We start from the raw sequence: 19,345 nt of genomic DNA on the forward strand, positions 1-19,345 counted from the left end.
CCACCGGTGATGGTTACCCGATCCTAGGAATATATGAGCAAAAATGTAAAACTACTTCTATCTTACCTTGATGATGGAAATGCCCGAATGGATTTGGTATTGCATATTAGTTTTTTTGACTATATATGATTCAGATACATTTGAAGATAGAAACAAGTTTTTATTTTGATTACTTACACCTGAATTAAGGGAATTTCTGGGACTTGCGTGTATACGTATTCCCTTAAAATGGATTTTGAAACTTGATTATTGAGTTTTTGCAACTTAAACTAAAATAAAAAGGTTGCCTTAGAGAAAAAAATTCCATGAAAGCATTTGAAAGGTGTCTTTATATTTGTATGAGATGTTGATATGTAAGAGACCCTTCCTGCTACTTGACATATATTCCAAATTTGTATGAAGCTTGCTGAGGTTTTAAAGTACCAATATGCCATGTCATAGGTTAGTGTTGTGATACGTACTGCAACGGAGGTAGGTAAATTCATCAACAAAGGAAGTTAAATTTTGTTTTCATGCAGCAATGGCATACTGCAATGTTAGTCTTGGTTATACTTAGTTTTATCTTCAGTAAGGTGAGACACTAGCTTTGTTCATAGATGCTTCAGGTTGCATCTTAGATATGGATACTAATCCGATATCTAAATCATTTTATATGACCTGCTGCAGTGCTCGGGCTTTTGATTGTAGAGAAAAATGTAAAAATTCAGGTATTTGGGAAAATTTGAACGGTAATCAAAAGTATCCGTTGCAGCAATCTTAGGCATGTCAATATGGAGTATTGGTGATTTATTTTTTTTATTTTATTTTTGTCTCAGGGATGATCAACAATTTCATTTTCCATCTAGGAATATACTGACCAAGGCTTAAAAAAAAGGTTATCATGGGTCATGACCACCTGCAAGCATTCGTAAGCGGATTTAAGGTGCCACTTTTCACTCCCTCCCAATTAATAATATGATTTCAGGTGATTTTCCTTTGTTGTGGTTAAAAGCTGAATCAAGCTTTCTTCTTAGAGCTTCTGGCCCCACCAATGCTATTTTGACCAATAGGAATCTTTGGTTTTTGGCCACCACTTTTTTGGTTATTTTACACCACCCGGGTTGTTTTCTTTTTACGTATCTATTACTTACTGAATATTGGGAGGAAAACCTAAATCTTTCCGCCGCTTCCTTCTTCCCTTCTTCTCTTCTACTCTGTGTTTTTTGCGTATATATATATTTTTTTATGACGTTGGTCATATGCTTTGATATGGAATCGTGGCTTTTAGATCATGACATCATGTTCCGATAAACTGAATCATAAAACTAAACCAAGAAACTGAAATTAGGGTTTGAATTCACTGTTGTTGATATAGTTTAATGATGCTTCGCTGTCATACTTATTTGTGATGTCGATTCACTGTATATTGATTTGTTAACAGGTGCCAAACGAGAACTCTCCGCCAGGTACGAATTTGCTTTCGATTTTCTGTTTGTTTTTTGTTTGTTTGAATATTGTTTACTGTGATACAGACCGACTGGGGGTTATTGATCAATAAATTAAGTTTAATAGTTGATTTTGATTTGTATTATTAATTAATTTTGCTCATTAATTAGTGCTTGATTAGAGAAATTTCTTTAAGAGAGTTGATTTCTGATTCATTGTTAATTTCTTTGCAAAAAGGCACAAGTATGTGCCAGATGTGAAGTCTTAATGACCCACCGGTGATGGTTACACGATCCTAGGAATATATGAGCAAAAATGTAAAACTACTTCTATCGTACCTTGAAGATGGAAATGCCCGAATGGATTTGGTATTGCATATTAGTTTTTTTGACTATATATGATCCATATACATTTGAAGATAGAAACAAGTTTTTATTTTGATTACTTACACCTGAATTAAGGGAATTTCTGGGACTTGCGTGTATACGTATTCCCTTAAAATGTATTTTGAAACTTGATTATTGAGTTTTTGCAACTTAAACTAAAATAAAAAGGTTTCCTTAGAGAAAAAAAATTCCATGAAAGCGTTTGAAAGGTGTCTTTATATTTGTATGAGATACTGATATGTAAGAGACCCTTCCTGCTACTTGACATATATTCCAAATTTGTATGAAGCTTGCTGAGGTTTTAAAGTACCAATATGCCATGTCATAGGTTAGTGTTGTGATACGTACTGCAACGGAGGTAGGTAAATTCATCAACAAAGGAAGTTAAATTTTGTTTTCATGCAGCAATGGCATACTTCAATGTTAATCTTGGTTATACTTAGCCTTATCTTCAGTAAGGTGAGACACTAGCTTTGTTCATAGATGTTGCAGGTTGCATCTTAGATAATGGATACTAATTTGATATCTAGATCATTTTCTAAGACCTGCTGCAGTGCTTGGGCTTTTGACTGTAGAGAAAAATTGTAAAAATTCAGGTATTTGGGAAAAATTTGATTGGTAATCAAAAGTATCCGTTGCAGCAATCTTAGGCGTGTCAATATAGAGTATTGGTGATTTATTTTTTTATTTTATTTTTGTCGCAGGGATGATCAACAATTTCATTTTCCATCTAGGAAGATACTGACCAAGGCTTAAAAAAAAGGTTATCATGGGTCATCGCCACCTGCAAGCATTCGTAGGTGGATTTCCCTGGTGGAAATTAAACTAAACAAATTGAACAAACATGGTTGACATTATTAAAGGATGATGTAAACTGGCTGCCAGCTGAGATCCAGGGGTTGTACTTCTTAGTGTATGAACCCACAGCCAATGAGAAAGTGATGTTCCAGAATTATGGATTGTGACCAACCCGGAGATAATATGTATGCCGTCTATGAAGTTTTAAGTACAATGTAATTATCACTTCCTAATCAGAAATGGGATACCCATTGAATCAATATCGCTGAATGCACTGCAGATAACTGTGCATGAGGGATGACTTGATACCGGTATAAATTTGTCGAAGTCCTCATGCGTGAAAGTTACATTTTTGATGAAGATTGAAATCATAAAGAGACATAAAAATTCATGTGCACAAAGAATTGGATATGTGACTGCTTTGATAAACTTGTTATTCACCAGCTTGATGAGAAACTAATTTGTAGAATCTGTATTACTGCTTGGTGTATCTGGTCTTCCAGATGTGTGAAGGCTTTCAATAATTCTCAAGTTACTCCAGAATCTGTGATTCATAGATGTAAGAAAGAGATTGCAGAATATGATACCTCGGCAGCAGTTCCTTTAAGTAACGTTCCTACTGTACAACCAAGAAGAAATCTGCATTGGTCTCCCCCTCAAGGAGAAATCTTTAAAATTAATGTTGACGGCTCTTATTTGCATTCTAATCATTCAGGTGGAATTGGACTAATAATTCGCGATTTTATAGGTACACACAGGGGCTCAAAATGCATCTATCTAAGGAGTTTATCAAGTGCGGAACACGCTGAAAGCATAGCACTATGGGAAGCAACAAAATGGGCAAAGGAAAGGAATATGCAACAAGCAGTGTTCGAGATGGATTCTAAGATTGTGGTGGATGCAGTTAATAATAAAAGCTTCAACATTGATTGGAGACTTCGTAATTTAATTCTTGATATTAAAGTCTTTTTTAGTAGGTTTAAGTCTTGGCATTATGTTCATGTGCACAAAGAATGTAATAAGGTAGCAGATTCTTTATCCAAACTTGCTAGAATAGAATGTGTGAGTGGTGTATGGTTGCTAAAACCACCGCAAGAGATCTCTGCCAAAGTGCAGGAAGAAGCAAACATTGTATCAACCCATTCTTAATTAATTTCATCTCTTTAGTTTCAAAAAAATCAAAAATCGAAAATAAAAATAAAATAAAAAATCATAGATCATTATGTGTGGAAACTATGAGAGCATCTCCAAGAGAGGGTGGATCTATTTAGTTTTAGTGACACATAGGATTTTAGACCCCTGTTTGGCATAAATCCATCTCCAACAGTAGGGTCCTACAAGTTAGAAGGGACCAATTACTAAATATGAAGGTGTTCAAGAAAGTGTTATCTACACTTCCGGTTGCACCTCCACGTCATGTTTTTAACCAATTTTCTTTTAATTTTAAGAGTTAAAATTCTCACTGTTGAAGATGGTTTTTTAGATTTGAGGTGTTATATTTACTCTATGTGTAGACCCCATAAATAAAAGGACTAAATAAAAAATCCACGTAGGATTTTTTACACCTTCCGTAGGAGATTCTCCGAGAGGCATTAAGAGAAATAAAATTTCTATTTTTAGATTTCATTATTCTTTTGATGTTAGTTCTGATTATTTAAAATTCTATGTAGAATAGTCAATTTTAGCATTTTTTGCTATTTGAATTCCCTATTTTGCATTATTTCATGTTTTTCTGTGCAAGATATCTAGGCCCGTGCAGAGCACGGGCATAATGACTAGTATACAGTAAAGACACTGCCTCCCAATCATATTGATGAGTTGTTTTTATTCTCCCCTGGAGATCGTAGTTGATACGAGGTCCCTAATATGTTATGGCAAGCAGAGCAGAAGCGAATGCAATAGTCCAAAGAAAAGAAAAGAAAAAAAGGAAGTATTTTCCGGGAATTCCAAATTTACACGGGACTACCTTGCTAGTTGCTGTCACGGGATTCCTCCCGGTGCCATGCCCTTATTAAGTATTCGAACAGTTTCTTTTTGACTTGCTGAATTCACCATGAATAAGGGTAGGAGGAGGAGCCAGCAACGAAATCCCAAACAAGGTATTAGAATTGAAGAGAAGAAGCGGGTTGTTAAACCTTACAATGAAGACAAGGACCAAAATCTCCCCCCGCCGCAACAACTTGATTTTACAACCATACCCAAATCAGAATTCATCCAACATTCTCTAGAATCAGCTCCCAAGTCTAATGGGTGCGATCCAAATCAACAACCCCATGTTATCGAAAAAACAGATTCCGAAGTGAGGTTATCCGTTTTTGACAAAGAAAAGCAGGTCGGAGAGGATGAAGTGCGAGAAAGTGAGAAATCTAAAGACGAAGTTAATGATATTCTTAGTCGGTTAGAAGATATTAAATTGGTCGCGCAAGAACCTACATTAGAAGAACGACTCAGAGTTAATGATAGGTTGCAGGAAGAGGAGGTAAATATTTACAACTCCAAAACTTACTTCCAACTTTCGTATCACAATCCTTCGTTCGGCCGGTAATATGTGTGTGTATTATGCTCATCTTTGGCTAGCTTTCCTTTTCAATAACCAAAACTAAAAAGTTCGGAACAAGTTGAAGAACAGTTCCTTGCCGGTGCATTCCAAACTATGCTTTACTACTTCCATCTATTAATTCTGTAAAACAAGTTTTCTCTTTGCATGCAGATACTGGCACTGGAGGCTATATATGGTGAAGATGTCATTGTACTTGAGAGAGAAGACGGCTTACGATCTTTCTAGGTTTTGCAAGTACCCCGTTTAATCAGCATTGTGATAAACTCATTAAACAGTCTAATTTCCTAAATGATTGAAGTTTTTTTCTACAGATAAATATACATATTGAAGTTCCCCATAAATTTGTAGTGTCTACGACCAAAATTGACTCATTCTGTGGAGGAGTCGAATATGGCGGAAGTGGTAGTGAAACAACAATAGCTGATAATTCGAACGGATTCTTTTACTCCTTCGAAATTCAGTATCTTCCCCCAATTGTATTAACATGTTTACTACCCAAGGCATACCCTAGTCATTGTGCTCCTTTTACAATTTATGTTCAGTGGCTGGATGTTTTGAGGATATCTAGCTTGTGTAAAATGTTAGATACGATTTGGACGGGTCAACCAGGGTATGAAATTGTTTATCCATGGGTGGATTGGCTACAAAATTCATCTCTCTCCTACTAGAGTTTGATAATAGATTACCGCTGGCTTCATCTGAAAAGGCGGATAATGTTGGAGATAGACGTGCCATTTCAGGAAGTGTCTCTCCAGACATACCTTCACTATTGAACTATAATAACGACAAATGCAATGAGAAATTCTGCCAAAGCCTACATGAAAGCTGCATTTGTTTAAGTGAATGTGCAGGTATCTCAAATTTGTACTCCATATTCTAGCTTTCTTATGCACAGCTTCACTATTTGACTGTATAATCCAGAATTTTGTGTTGCACTGAATTGATGTGATGCATCTCCTTTTAACAGGCACCAAGTTTGTAAGATTGCCGTGTAAGCATTTCTTCTGTCGCAATTGCATGGAAACATATTCAACCATGCACGCAAAGGAAAGCATGGCAATACTGTGTCCGCAGATAAAATGCGAGGAACTAGTTCCACCTGGTTTGGTTAAAAGCTTGCTTGGGGATGAAAAATTTGAACAATGGGAGTCGCTATTGTTTCATAAGACACTTGATTCAATGTCTGATCTAGTCTATTGCCCTAGATGTGAAATGGCTTGTTTAGAGGATGAGGACCACCTTGCGCAATGTCCCACGTGCTTCTTTACCTTCTGTGGTCTTTGTAGAGATCGACTTCATATTGGAGTTCAATGCATGACAATAGCTCAAGATCTTGCAGGTAACATATATCTTAATTCAGAATACTGTATGTCTATTTCGAAGTTTGCTTGATTTTCCGAAGTTATGAAAAGATCTCATATGTTCTACTATTATCTGTGCAGAATCGTCAGCTCGTAATGAAAACCCAACAAAAGACTCAACCAGTAACGAAAACTCAACAAATGACTCGGCCGGTAGCGGAAACTCCAAAAATGACTAAGCAACAACGTAAAGAGCTTGACATGATAAATCAGCTTCTTAATGCGGACGAAATAGATCGTATTACTAAGCCATGCCCTAAATGCTCTGCACCAATCGCGCGCAGTGAAGGTTGTAACCACATGCGTTGCACGAAATGTTGGCAGCATTTCTGTTACAAATGTGGCGGGAAATATTTAAGAGGTCCTGATTCTCTCTGCATCAATAATTGTCCCCTTTTCGACTATGACCATCAGAAGCGCCAAGCTGAACAGTCGCGCCAGGATGAAAAATTGCGCCAGGAGCATCAACGGGAAGCCCGGATGAGACAACAGGCAGTTATGTTGCTTAAGGAGCAGCAGATACTACATCGGAGACTAGTTGAAGATCCAGAAAATCATGCTCACTCGTGTCCAATTTGCCATCAAATAAATGCAAAGGTGAGGGAAATGAAATTTTTTGCATTTTGCAAATAAAATGATTGATATATAAGAAAATCCAGTTAGTAATGTACTTGTAAGCTGGAATTCGTTATGAAAGGTAGTATGATATTCCTGGATAAGCGCTACACTGATATTATTATTTTGTTGCAAATGAAACAGGTACAGAATAACAATCACATATGTTGCCGGTCTTGCGAAAAGCATTATTGCTACTTGTGCCGAAAGATTGTTAAACAAAGCTCCCAACACTACGGACCCAAGGGTTGCAAACAACACTCAGCCGGATGAAGTTTGGAAATATCTAAAACTAAAAGTTAATTTTGTCAGTATCAAGATATTTATGTATCCATGCCCTAAGTAGTTGATACTAGTTCATATGGGTTTTTGGCTTAGGCATAAAAAGTAAGGCATGCATAGTCATCATCTCAGACCATTCAATTCATTCAGTCTCAACCAGTTTCTTCTTTTTTGCCTATGAATTGTACATTTATGGTATCAAAACGTTAATATCGTACATAACCAATTCCGACCGACTGGAGAATACATGATGCTGTGATGGTCTACGTGCAGAGTTTTACAAAGGCGGCAAAACCTTCTAGTAAGTGACTTGTCACGAGTGGTGAACCAAGTAAAAAGCACATAGAAAAAATAGCTTGATAATGTTCAAAAATAAAAAAGAAAAATAAATTGACTTTTAGAGTTGAAACAGAAATAAAGGAATCTTTCGTTTACAACCAGGATTTACACAGCTCAGAAAATTGGGGACTCATAATCTCTCTTAGCAGCTAGTATGAATTTATCACTATTTATATGAGTTGGGCTGATCAAATGGACAAAGAGGAAGAAGAAGAAAAAAAACAGAATTTAGCCAAGAGTCTGGCTAAGAAGAAGAAAATAGATGAAGCTAAGGCTTCTTCTACCGAGAATGCATTGGAGAAAGGATTCTTAATTCCTAAGGCTTCAACTAAAAGTTCTAACTTTTAAGTGATATTTTTGAGTTTGCAGCGGTTTTAGTTTTGATGTTATGTATTTAGTTTCCAATCTCATAAACCTCTAGTCTTTGTAATTTATTATAGTTATGGACCTAGCAAAAAAAAAAAATTTAGAGATTGTAATAAATTTGCGAAGTTATAGTATGACCTGAAGTAATTGCCAACCAGAACCACTATCTAGATCAAGAAACTTCACAGCTTCTAACAGGCGGTCTCTGCAAGACAGTACCTGAAAACCAGATGAATGAAAAAATGATGACGAAGAGAGGACTTCGTATTATAAATTGTTATCAACACTTGTAAATGTCTAAACCAATGTTCTGCTGTCACCTCAAGCTCCCCACATCCCTCAAAAGAGATATTGGTGGGGCCAAAAATTGAGCTTATAGCATGACCATAGACACGATATAAGTGTGCTTTCAAGAAGCCTCTGCAAGCGAAATCTTAATCAATGAAGGTGATATACACAATCAATATTGGAAGATAAAAGAAGCATTTTCCTGAAGAGAAATGCACATAAACATAACAGAATCAAGTCCTGGAGATCTCTCATCAGCTTACTTGCAAGGAAAGGCTGTTCCGCAGAATATAATAAAAGCCAAGTACGCAAAAAAAAAGACCTACTCCATTGCTGATTTATAGAAAGCAACAAAATAGGGAGGCAGAACCTTAAGTAAGATGTGAAACTTGAAGGATGAAACACTTTGTTTGATAGTATAAATATACATGAGAGTGTTACATGTCATCTGCTATTCCTAATGCTCTTTTCTCCATCGGACTGTAAGCAGAAGCCAATGATGCCCATCCCGAAAACCCCTCCGAAAGTGATACAATACTTTCTTCTAGGGTTCAATTCCTTCCTTAAATGATAATTCAGGTAGCAAAAATATATTCTTTTCAAGACTAGATGTGAGTGATGAATGATGATCCGATTAAATACAAAAACATTTAACATGCTAAAGCTTCGGTGGTGGCAAACTATCATTTCCTCAAAAAGTCAAGCATTTATCACAGGACCAAATTAAGACCAAAAATAAATAGCATAGCTCTGAATGATACTTTGTGCTATATTCTAGCACCGGATTTTGGTGACTTAATAAATTCTCCAAAGAAACTAGCATCATGTAAAACTTAGTGTAATAAGAGAATAAACAATCTGCTGCAAGCCTGCAAGAAAGAATAATTTCTCCAAAGACATTAGCACCCAGAAAAACGTGGCGTAATAAGTTGGAGAATAAACAATCTGCTGCAAGCCTGCAATAAACAATCAAGGACCCTAACAAAAATAAAATGAAGCAACAAAAGGTCGAGAAACAAAGCCTTGCAAGAACTGACTTAAAGAACAGTTGTGGTCCGATCACATGTAAACTCTGGAACAAGACGATCTGAATGGGAGGAAAGAGATGAATTTTTTACAATGCCAAACCATTATAGCACACGTGTTATCAAACCATTATAGCACAACAAGATCCTAATGCCAAAACATTTGTTCTGAGGTGAAAAACAACACTGTATAGTCACTCTAGTTCCTTCTGAGCTCAATAGTTGTCGACTTGTTGCACAGTTTCAATAACAAGTGTTATGGGCTACCTATATGTGTTGCTTGAGAGGACGTAAACTGCCCAGATATGCATCAATGTTTTGCATTCTTGAAAAAACAGTTAACATATGACTCTCCAATGGCAATTCGGGCAAGGTGCTGTTTCTAATATATCATCATGAAAGGAAAAGACAATTCGACAATCTGTAATTAAACTTGAATGTCTTCAATTTGAATCCTGATAGATAAAATGAAGAATAGATGCAGTCACGAGTCATGTGGACAAACATACCTCTTTATTAATGCAATCTTGCACTGGCCACTTTCAGTGCTGCCCAAATCAGTTGAAGTTCATCAATCGCTACTTTGCTTCACCAGAAACTGTAACTCAAACTGACATGATACAACATACACAACAAAGAAGTTAAAAGCAGGATTATGCCTTCAACAAAACATTATCACAGATCTAACTCGGCATGTAACCAAAAATTTGTGATTATAAAAGTTTATATTGACACCCAACATGATTTTTGTGGTGGCTTATAAAAGTAAACTATCACCAAATAAAACTTATTAGCAGGCTGCCAATGTAACAATTCCGAGTTTGTCTGCGTTTGGGTTTTAGACAGTTAATGCAACAGGCAAGGGAATAATTGAGGTGGAGGTGCAGATTGGCTGATTACAATTGAAGGTGTTTGAGAATCAACTGCAGAAAGTTTGCAAAGAGAGAAAGATAGGGTAGGTACCTCACTATTTGCAATCTGCTACTGAGGAGAAGCACACTTTGGGGCCAACTGCAATCTAGAGATGACAAATAAACCAAATAAACTCAATGTTTACTCACAAATCATAAATTGTGAAATTAGACATATATATGTATTAAGTACCTGAATGAAATACCCAAATTGATGCAAAGTTTAATTTTAATTGAATCAGTAAGAAAACTAAAATTTAATTTGACAAAGAAATGAAACAGAAACAAGTAGATTGCTGAATTTCATTGATATTAAAAACATTTCGCATCCATCAATCAAGTTGATTTCCAGGTACATGTGAAATAAAAAAGAACAGCAAATTGAAACCCTAGTCTCAACATTCTTTACAAAATAGAAAAACGCAAACCCTAACCCCCAAATCCGTAGAGGGTTCTTCCCTGTCTCTTGAGAGCATAGACAACATCCATAGCAGTGACAGTCTTTCTTCGGGCATGTTCAGTGTAAGTAACAGCATCACGAATCACATTCTCCAAGAAGATCTTAAGAACACCACGAGTCTCTTCATAAATCAAACCACTGATACGTTTGACTCCACCTCTTCTTGCTAATCTTCTGATGGCTGGTTTAGTGATACCCTGGATGTTATCTCTCAACACCTTCCTGTGCCTCTTTGCTCCTCCCTTTCCCAAACCCTTTCCTCCTTTTCCTCTTCCTGACATTTTCTCTCTCTCAAAGAAATTTCTTTGCTAGTAAATGTTTTCGATTTTGAGTGGGTATTTGTTTACTAGAGAATTTATAATTTGCTTGGTTTGATTATGTCTGTTAGATTGGAGTCCGATCCGTATGAAGGTTGTGTTTTCTTTTTTGGTCGTTAGATTAGAAACACTCAAGCCTGATTGGTTGAGATGATGTTGTTCGGATTGAGAAAAAAAATATGAGAAAGTAGAAGACTGTTGACCATTAGATTGATACTCGATCCGTGCCTTATGTTTTGCCTGGAGTTGGTTCGTTGGATTAAGAAATGGTTTTGTATGAGAACGTCCACTATGCTTTTTGGCAGATTGCTGAAAAATAGTTAGGCTTAGAGCAACCACAGCCATGAGACGGACCAAATACCAAAAGTAAGACTAAAAACCAAAAAAATTTGGTATTCTGGGTGTTCAAGCGCAGTGGTAGAACACCAAATTTGGTGAAGCGTAACTTATACACACGCCCGATGTCAGACGGAAATTATATTCACGTTTGTTGATTAGGCGGCTTTATATTATGCGTTTGAGTGAAACGTAGGTATAATGCGCGTTTGATTGAGGCGTAGGTATAATTAACGCCGGATATGGGACGGGGATGGAAAGTGCGTCTACAGGGACGGGGATTAAAAGTGTGTCCCATTCATACGGAGATATAAAGTGCGTATGTTTCGGGCGTTAATGGCTTATGCGTCTGGGTGAGACGTTTATACAAGATGCGTTTGATTGGGGCGTTTATAGAAGGAGCGTCTGAATGGGGCGTGCATTGAAGAAGCGTCTGTGTGGGGCGTGCATTAAAGAGGCGTCTGGTTGGGACGTTTTTAATAAGTGCGTCTGGTTAGGACGTTGTTAATAAGTGCGTCTAGTTGGGACGTTGTTAATAAGTGCGTTTCGATGGGGCGTGCACAGAAATAGCGTTTGTGTGGGGCGCTTTTAGAAAGAGCGTCTGAATATATACTTCTTTTATCCTCTTCTCCTCCTCTTTTTACATAACCTACGTTTTTTACAGAAGAAAAAAAAAACGACGAAACCTAAGTAAAAATCTAGGGCAATACCTAAATCTCATGTGACGGCCATTTGATTGGGTGCGGAGAAACGAGTTCTTGTGAAAGAAACGACTAATCTTATTCGTTAATCGGGTGCGGGCAAATTTGATTGAAGATTAAAGGTATGGTTTGTTTTGGGGTAATCTGTTTTTGGTTGGATAATTTGATTAAAGATTAAAGTTACGATTAATTAGGCTGTGTTTGGGTGGAATCGGTGGATTGCATGTTGATTTCATTAAGCATACCGTGAGGTTACTGTTTGTTTGATTATGTACTGTTTATTTGATTACTGTTTGTTTGATTACTGTTTGTTTGATTAGTTTGTTTGTTTGATTAGTTATATACTTCCGCATCATCATCTAATAGCGAAATAACACACTGTAACATGATTGATAGAATACAATAATTCTAATTTATCACCTGTAGTAGTTCACTCAAATCCATTAAACATGTATTGTTGTTGCTCACACAAGGGGAGATACAAAATTTTAAACAGTTCTGTGATATAGACGGTGTATGTAGTGAGATTCAAACTCGTTTAATGTAATTTTCGTATTTATTTACTTTAAAAAATTTTGATCTTCTACACTGTAAGTAAATAAAAAATAATCTTTACTGTAAATTTTTTTGATCTTCTATACTGTAAATTTTGATCTTCTATAATATAGAATAGAACTTCTTATGGATGCTGTAAACTCAGAAAAAACAATTACTAACTTGTATTTATATCGTGCTCAGATGTTGAGCAGAATAACGTCGAGATTTGCACAAGGAAAAAAGATGAATAATAAGAAACGCAAAGGTAAAGGTCCAATGGAGCCTGAAATAGACCCTAATGTTGGAGATTTGGAAGTTCCAGATACCGGGTTCGATGAAGATAGCGAAGATGAAACAACACCGTCCGTGGTATCCCTAGATAACTACAATTGCCTGGAAGATAGTGACAAACACGCTTCTACAGATATTACATATTCAAGCGATCCAAAATTCAGGTACCAACATCGTGGTTCACTCTTTTCGGTCATTGTTTATTATAAGGAGATAACAAAACATAGTCCAAAAATTAAATACATTATCGACAAGGCAGGATGGGGACGTTTATTAGCCATGGAAATAGGAGAAGCATCACACCCAGTGATTGATTATCTTGTTGAACGTTGGTGGGATACAACGCATACTTTTCACTTCCCTTTTGGTGAAATGGGATTCACGCCGCTTGATTGGGTAGTGTTGACAGGATTGAGTATTGGAATTGGGGATGATGTTCCGTATAACCCAGTCAAGTACAAATTTGATTATGTCCGTGAGCATGTTTTTCCAGAAATAGAAGAACCCTTAGATTATGAAGATCCCCCAATCTCTGGAAAAAAACGCCCCCCGGCACAGTGGATTTCAGATGCAATCACAATTAAATTTTTGACTACGTATTTCAAAGAAGATATCTTGGTTGCAGCTAATTTGGATGACAAACTTGCAGAAAAAGTGGCGAGGGCCTTTTTTATGTATGTTTTGGGAAATTTTTTCTTTTCCAATGCAAAGAACTACATTGATGCGGCTTGGTTAGCTGCTTTTGAGGATCTAAATGCAGTTGATATGTATGACTGGGGTGGTCCTGCTTTTGCAAAATTGTATGTGGCACTCAACGCATCTGGTAGGGGACATAAGTCATTAACTGGGCCGTTCCAAATATTAGAGGTAAATTATTATTTATTTTTATTTCATTTAAATGTATATTTTTGGCAGTTGATTTATTTGGTTGGTTATGATGGAGTAGTTTTGGGGATATGAATATCTGGGCATATGTAGACCGTGCGACCCAACTAGTGAAGAAAAATGGCCAAGAACTTCCCGGTGGAAAGCGAAGAAAAAGACTATCGATATTGTTCACTGTAGGAATGCGCTTAATCAGTTGACTGCAGACATCGTGACATGGAGACCGTGGGAATCCGCCATTGGTGTTCTTGACTCTGATGTTGGTCGCAGGGCTGTGGAGCTTTCAAACAAAAGGGTTATATTTACTTGGATTGGCAAGGTCAGTTAGTACTTTGTTTTTATATGAACATTATTACTTCAAAGTTATCATTTTATCCTAAGTTGAAGAACTTATTTTCTCTGATTACTGGTAATTTGACAGAATATGTGGTACCTAGGAGAACGATCTTGGAGGCAAAATCATCCTACTTTTGGAATTCCTAGAAATCCACCATTTAAAATTGGCGAGGTCAGTCATGAGAAAGCAAAACTTGTGAAAGAAGCTGGATGGGTAGATGCAAATATGTTTGTGAAAGCTGTTTCATATAATATGTATCTGCGATATTGGCGACATGTAACTAACTTCCATCAATTCGTGACCAAAGTCGATTGGGTAGTTGAATTACACGGGGTTGATGGTGACCGTGTTAAACACCTTATTCAACGACCTGCTCAGCATGTACCTATTCCACCACCACAACAATTATCATACGTAAGTACATCCCGTCATTATATTAAAATATATGGTAATCTCATTTCTTAATTATTTTTTTTTAAACGACAGCCTGAAGCTTATAATCTAGTTCAAGAACATGCCGATTTTAATCGTGCGTTTCGCGAGTTTGTATTATATGAAACGGAAGACAGGATGATACGTTTAAAGGCAAAAGATGAAGTAATACGAGGCCTTGCAGCTCGTAACAATTACCTGGAGGATCAGATGCAATTCCGTATGCAACAAACGCCGCGTCCCCCTATTGGATTCGGCAGTTTTTCTGAAACTATCCCACCAGCGGTGTGGGCTCCAGTGAGTCAAGCATCAACAATGTCGTCTGTTAACCCCCATCCGAGAATGACGTTTATCCCACCACGGCAAACACCATCGCATACTCCTACTGATGAATAAGTAACTTTTTAGCCTCCACTTTGGATACGTACTTTATAACCTCCGTTTTCAGTAAGTCTACAATATCCTATCTTATCTCTATATAGGGTTACTTTTTAGCCTCCATTTTCAGACTCCATTTTCATTCTGACATGTTGATTTCTTTTCAGCCTCCGTTTCGGTACTTGTAGTTTATTAGTGTTATTTCTTTTTAAGCCTTCATTTTCAATCGGTCAGTGTCGCTTCTTTTTAGCTATAGTCTTAGTCTTTGCAGTGTCAATTCTTTTCACTCGCATTTTCAATCTGCAATGCCATAAGTGTCTATCATGTGTCTATAAAACCAATACTACATATCTCGGTGAATACAAACCAACACTGCAAATATTCTTCTTCTTCGAACTCTCCCAATCACTTCTCAAACTATACATTCCAATGGAATACTGTGACAATAACGCTGAATCTTCTTCTTCTTCGGACTCCGAATTTTCTTCTACTTCTTCTTCTGCGATCTCTGATAACAGCTTTTACTCATCAGATGAAGATGCGGTTGCATTGAGCCGAAATAATCTAGCAGTTAGTTTGGGAACTGCCATTACAAGTATGACATGGTCTCATACTCGTATAAAAATACCAAGAAATCGTGAAGCCGGAGATATACTTCTCTGGAATGACTACTTTTCTGACAACCCCACCTACCCAGCTAACATATTTCGTAGGAGATTCAGAATGCGGCGAGAATTGTTCAACCGAATATTGGCAGATGTGGTGTCTAGAAATCCTTATTTTGCTCAAAAAAGAGATGCTTGTGGCATTCTTGGATTATCCCCTCATCAGAAAGTAACTGCAGCAATCCGAATGTTAGCTTATGGATGTGCAGCAGATGCAATAGATGAGTATTTACGCATTGGAGAAACCACCGTTTTAGAAGCAACCCGTCGGTTTTGCAAGACGATTGTGGTATTATATGGGAAAGAATATTTACGCTCACCAACTGCGGGTGATGTTGAACTGTTGCTGAAAGAAAACAAAGACAGGGGATTTCCTGGGATGCTGGGGAGCGTGGATTGTATGCATTGGAAATGGGATAGATGTCCGTCAGCAGAATCAGGAGTATACACCGCGTATAAAGGGAGTGAAAGTATTGTGCTAGAGGCAGTGGTGTCACATGATCTCTGGTTTTGGCATGCGTTTTTTGGTATGCCCGGCTCCTGCAATGATATTAATGTAATGAATCGTTCTTATATTTTTCGAAAACTTATCAACGGGAAAACACCACCGGTGAACTTTGAAGTAAACGGGCATGCATATGATATGGGATATTATCTCGGTGATGGCATTTATCCACAGATTGCTACTATTGTGATGGCCATTAAACAACCAGATACACCGAAAAAATATAAATTTTCATCGATGCAAGAGGGAGCACGGAAAGATGTAGAGCGTGGATTTGGTGTACTGCAACAACAATTTGCCATTGTCAAACAACCTGCACGAATGTGGAACCCGGATGTGCTTGCCTATATAATGAAAACGGTTATTATTTTACATAATATGATAGTGGAGGATGAGCGTCTTCCCGGTGATTGGCCACATGAATATGACTCACGTAGCAGGTCGGCACCGGTGAATATATCGAGGGTAGGTACTGAGGAACTTTCCAGAATGAGAGCTGCACATCGGCGTCATGCTATACACAATAAAGAAACACATTTTCGCTTGCGTCAAGATTTAATCGAACACATATGGTCAAATTTTGGAGATAATTATTAAGTTGGGATGGAAATATGTTGTATCGTATTTCTTCATCGGAAAATATGTTGTAACGTTGCTTACTAATGTACTATTTATCATATAAAATTAAAATTCACTAAAATTGACTAAAACTCACTAATTTTTTTTTAATGATAAATATTAAGGTTCAACTAATTCGGTCATGCTTTAAGATTGGTTTCTTTTGCGTTGTAGTATTTCCATCTTTCGAAGTTCGAAGTACTCTCTTGTTACAGTGTCCAATGTAGAGACATCCTTCAACATTATGGCCAAGTCATCGTCCGCTTCTTTCTTTAAATCGAGTTTTTCTTGCCTAGCTTGTTTCGCCGCAAACTTTGCCGCAGACTTAGCTTGTATTGCTTCAAACTCAGCTTGTCTCTGTCCCATCTTCATTAGTGATTGTGCTTTGTAATGTTCATTGAAACTTTGCTGCTCCTTAATTATATCCTCTAGCATTTCCTCCTGGGCATTGGATTTTGCTCTCCCTGTTTTCTTTAGTTGTTTCGATGCTTTCTTCCCCAACTGACGCTTACGTGTGTTCTCTATATCTCCAATATCTAGATCATCACTGGACTCGCCTGGAATTGTTTCCTCAATATCAGCGTTTTCCTCACCACTCTGAGAATCTTCCATTTCTTGGCCTGAATCAAACACAAACGTCGACCGTCCTGAATATTTGATACTATCTTTTAGAATTTCGTAGCACTCTTCGTGCTTAAATTTTTTGTTACCATTACTTTCTTTGAATCGCTTTCTTATCTCTTCAACCTGTTATTATTTTCAATACTCATCAGTTCCAATTACATGTATATAATTATTAAGGGTGCAAAAATTGACGATTACTTACCCTCAAGACTTCATTCCATCCGCTATGATATTCACCATCAACTTCCAACACTTTTGCAGAATAAAGTGAAACCTGTCTACTTATTCCCTGAAATCGACTCTGGATAGAAGTCCAAGTACGTTTTGGTTTACAAGGCAGGGCTTCTTCCAACTTATCTTTGATCCGACTCCATAATACTCTTTCTGGTTGATCGGTTCCGGTAGCAGAATCTTGAGATATGGCTAAATGGATTCTACATATCATTGTATCTTCTTCTGTTGTAAAATTGGGACCTCGTGGTGCCATATTTCTATATTTCTTGAAATAGAAATTATAAATGATAAGATTATGCAGAAATAAGTTTGTCAAATGCTATATATAGAGATATACGAAAGAGCCGTTGCAATCTATCAAACGGTCGGAAAATCAGAAAACCAAAATCAGAATTCCAAAATATAACCGTTGGCGCACGTAATACATGCGCCTGGTAACAGACGCTCGTAATACATGCGCTCCGAACAAACGCTCATAATACGAGCGTCCGTCCCAGACGCTCGTAAAACATGCGCCCACTCCAGACGGTCCTAATATATGCGCCCATCCCAGACGCTTCTAAAACATGCGCCCACTCCATACGGTCGTAATATATGCGCCTCACTCATACGCCCATAAAACATGCGTCTCACTCATACGCCCATAAAACATGCGTCTCACACAGACGTTATTAATACGTCCGTCTCCCGCATACGGTCATAATACATGCGCCCGGACCAGGCGCTTTTAGTAACTGCGTCCAAACCAGGCGTTTTTAATAACTGCGTCTGCTATGGGGCGTAGGTTTTATCTACGTATGGCCCGGTGGTGTTTATAATAACGCCTAACTCAAACGCTCTATATACATCCGCCCCATTATCATACGTTATTTATACGTACGCCCGATGTGGAGCGTCCACTATACTTCCGTCTGAAATCATACGCCCACTATACTTCCGTCCCACTATTAATCATTTTAGTCTGGGTTGGCGACCACATTTGGTCGCAAACCCTAATTAACTGGACTAAATATGGTTTTAGTCAGTACCACTGCGGCTGAATTTGGGACCAAATTTGGGTATAGTCCCCAAATTTGGTCATGCCTGTGGTTGCTCTTATTCTTATGGGTACGGCAAAAAAAAGAATCTTGGGTTTACATGTGTTATCAGTATTTAGTACTTCTCAAAAGTATCTTGGTACCCCTTTATTTGTTAATAGAGATAAGACTAAAACTTTTCAATTCCTCGTTGATAAATTATATAGCAGATTAAATAATCGCAAGAAAACTAACTTGAATGTTATTGGTAGAACGGTGGTCACTAAACATGTCCTTTCTAGCCTAGATGTATATCATATGTCTAGTTTTCCTTTCCCTAAAAAGATTACTGCTAAGATCGATTCTATTCAGAGAACTTTTTGGTGGTCAAAGAAAGACCCTATAAGAGCTGCCTACTATCGTTCTTGGGATGATATTGGTAAATCCAAATTGAATGGTGGTCTTGGAATTAAAAATTCTTTTGCTACTAACAAAGTGTTTATTGCAAAAATTGGTTAGAGATTGTATAAGAATCCGGATCATTTAGTATCTAAATTCTTCAAGGATAAGTATTACCCAAATCGAAATCTGCTAGAGATCGACAAAGCTGTTGATTCTGCGGACTTGGAAGGGCATAGTAAAAGTTTTGATTT

General features: G+C 37.4%; 5 protein-coding genes and 1 pseudogene across 5 annotated transcripts; 4 read left to right on the top strand and 2 right to left on the bottom strand.

Moving 5' to 3' along the window:
• Positions 1-821: 821 nt before the first annotated feature.
• LOC113315898 lies at positions 822-3,758 on the top strand. The gene is made up of 3 exons (XM_026564140.1): positions 822-922; positions 1,421-1,445; positions 3,358-3,758. The coding sequence occupies exons 1-3, from the start codon at positions 881-883 to the stop codon at positions 3,756-3,758; spliced, it is 468 nt and encodes a 155-aa protein (XP_026419925.1). The 5' UTR covers positions 822-880.
• A 904-nt stretch (positions 3,759-4,662) lies between these two features.
• Positions 4,663-6,561, top strand: LOC113315899 (annotated as a pseudogene).
• Positions 6,562-10,630: 4,069 nt separating this feature from the next.
• On the bottom strand, positions 10,631-11,131 carry LOC113319271 (histone H4). Its single transcript, XM_026567541.1, has one exon. The coding sequence runs from the start codon at positions 11,095-11,097 to the stop codon at positions 10,786-10,788; it is 312 nt and encodes a 103-aa protein (XP_026423326.1). The 5' UTR covers positions 11,098-11,131; the 3' UTR covers positions 10,631-10,785.
• Positions 11,132-12,014: 883 nt separating this feature from the next.
• LOC113319699 (protein MAINTENANCE OF MERISTEMS-like) lies at positions 12,015-15,053 on the top strand. Its single transcript, XM_026567940.1, has 5 exons — positions 12,015-12,292; positions 12,909-13,865; positions 13,945-14,202; positions 14,305-14,634; positions 14,707-15,053. Exons 2-5 carry the CDS (start codon positions 12,909-12,911, stop codon positions 15,046-15,048), a joined length of 1,887 nt encoding a protein of 628 aa, XP_026423725.1. The 5' UTR covers positions 12,015-12,292; the 3' UTR covers positions 15,049-15,053.
• Positions 15,054-15,627: 574 nt separating this feature from the next.
• LOC113315900 lies at positions 15,628-16,797 on the top strand. Its single transcript, XM_026564141.1, has 2 exons — positions 15,628-16,024; positions 16,130-16,797. The coding sequence occupies exons 1-2, from the start codon at positions 15,628-15,630 to the stop codon at positions 16,795-16,797; spliced, it is 1,065 nt and encodes a 354-aa protein (XP_026419926.1).
• Positions 16,798-16,952: 155 nt separating this feature from the next.
• On the bottom strand, positions 16,953-18,729 carry LOC113315276. Its single transcript, XM_026563577.1, has 3 exons — positions 18,705-18,729; positions 17,645-17,941; positions 16,953-17,565 (listed from the first exon to the last, which is right to left on the bottom strand). Exons 2-3 carry the CDS (start codon positions 17,927-17,929, stop codon positions 16,966-16,968), a joined length of 885 nt encoding a protein of 294 aa, XP_026419362.1. The 5' UTR covers positions 17,930-17,941; positions 18,705-18,729; the 3' UTR covers positions 16,953-16,965.
• Between the last annotated feature and the right edge of the window lie 616 nt (positions 18,730-19,345).

Source organism: Papaver somniferum, chromosome 10 (genome assembly GCF_003573695.1).
Source record: "Papaver somniferum cultivar HN1 chromosome 10, ASM357369v1, whole genome shotgun sequence".
Taxonomy (NCBI): Eukaryota; Viridiplantae; Streptophyta; class Magnoliopsida; order Ranunculales; family Papaveraceae; genus Papaver; species Papaver somniferum.

What these genes read in the sequence shown, in the direction of transcription:
- LOC113319699 (XM_026567940.1), top strand. Translation starts at nt 12,909, where the DNA reads ATGTTGAGCAGAATAACGTCGAGATTTGCACAAGGAAAAAAGATGAAT. An exon ending in GGCCGTTCCAAATATTAGAG is followed by an intron (nt 13,866 to 13,944) that starts GTAAATTATTAT and finishes ATGATGGAGTAG; the next exon opens with TTTTGGGGATATGAATATCT. An exon ending in TATTTACTTGGATTGGCAAG is followed by an intron (nt 14,203 to 14,304) that starts GTCAGTTAGTAC and finishes GTAATTTGACAG; the next exon opens with AATATGTGGTACCTAGGAGA.
- LOC113315900 (XM_026564141.1), top strand. Translation starts at nt 15,628, where the DNA reads ATGACATGGTCTCATACTCGTATAAAAATACCAAGAAATCGTGAAGCC. An exon ending in TTTACGCTCACCAACTGCGG is followed by an intron (nt 16,025 to 16,129) that starts GTGATGTTGAAC and finishes GTCCGTCAGCAG; the next exon opens with AATCAGGAGTATACACCGCG.
- LOC113315898 (XM_026564140.1), top strand. Translation starts at nt 881, where the DNA reads ATGGGTCATGACCACCTGCAAGCATTCGTAAGCGGATTTAAG. An exon ending in CATTCGTAAGCGGATTTAAG is followed by an intron (nt 923 to 1,420) that starts GTGCCACTTTTC and finishes ATTTGTTAACAG; the next exon opens with GTGCCAAACGAGAACTCTCC. An exon ending in AAACGAGAACTCTCCGCCAG is followed by an intron (nt 1,446 to 3,357) that starts GTACGAATTTGC and finishes GCGATTTTATAG; the next exon opens with GTACACACAGGGGCTCAAAA.
- LOC113315276 (XM_026563577.1), bottom strand. Translation starts at nt 17,929, where the DNA reads ATGGCACCACGAGGTCCCAATTTTACAACAGAAGAAGATACAATGATA. An exon ending in GATGGAATGAAGTCTTGAGG is followed by an intron (nt 17,566 to 17,644) that starts GTAAGTAATCGT and finishes AAATAATAACAG; the next exon opens with GTTGAAGAGATAAGAAAGCG.
- LOC113319271 (XM_026567541.1), bottom strand. Translation starts at nt 11,097, where the DNA reads ATGTCAGGAAGAGGAAAAGGAGGAAAGGGTTTGGGAAAGGGAGGAGCA.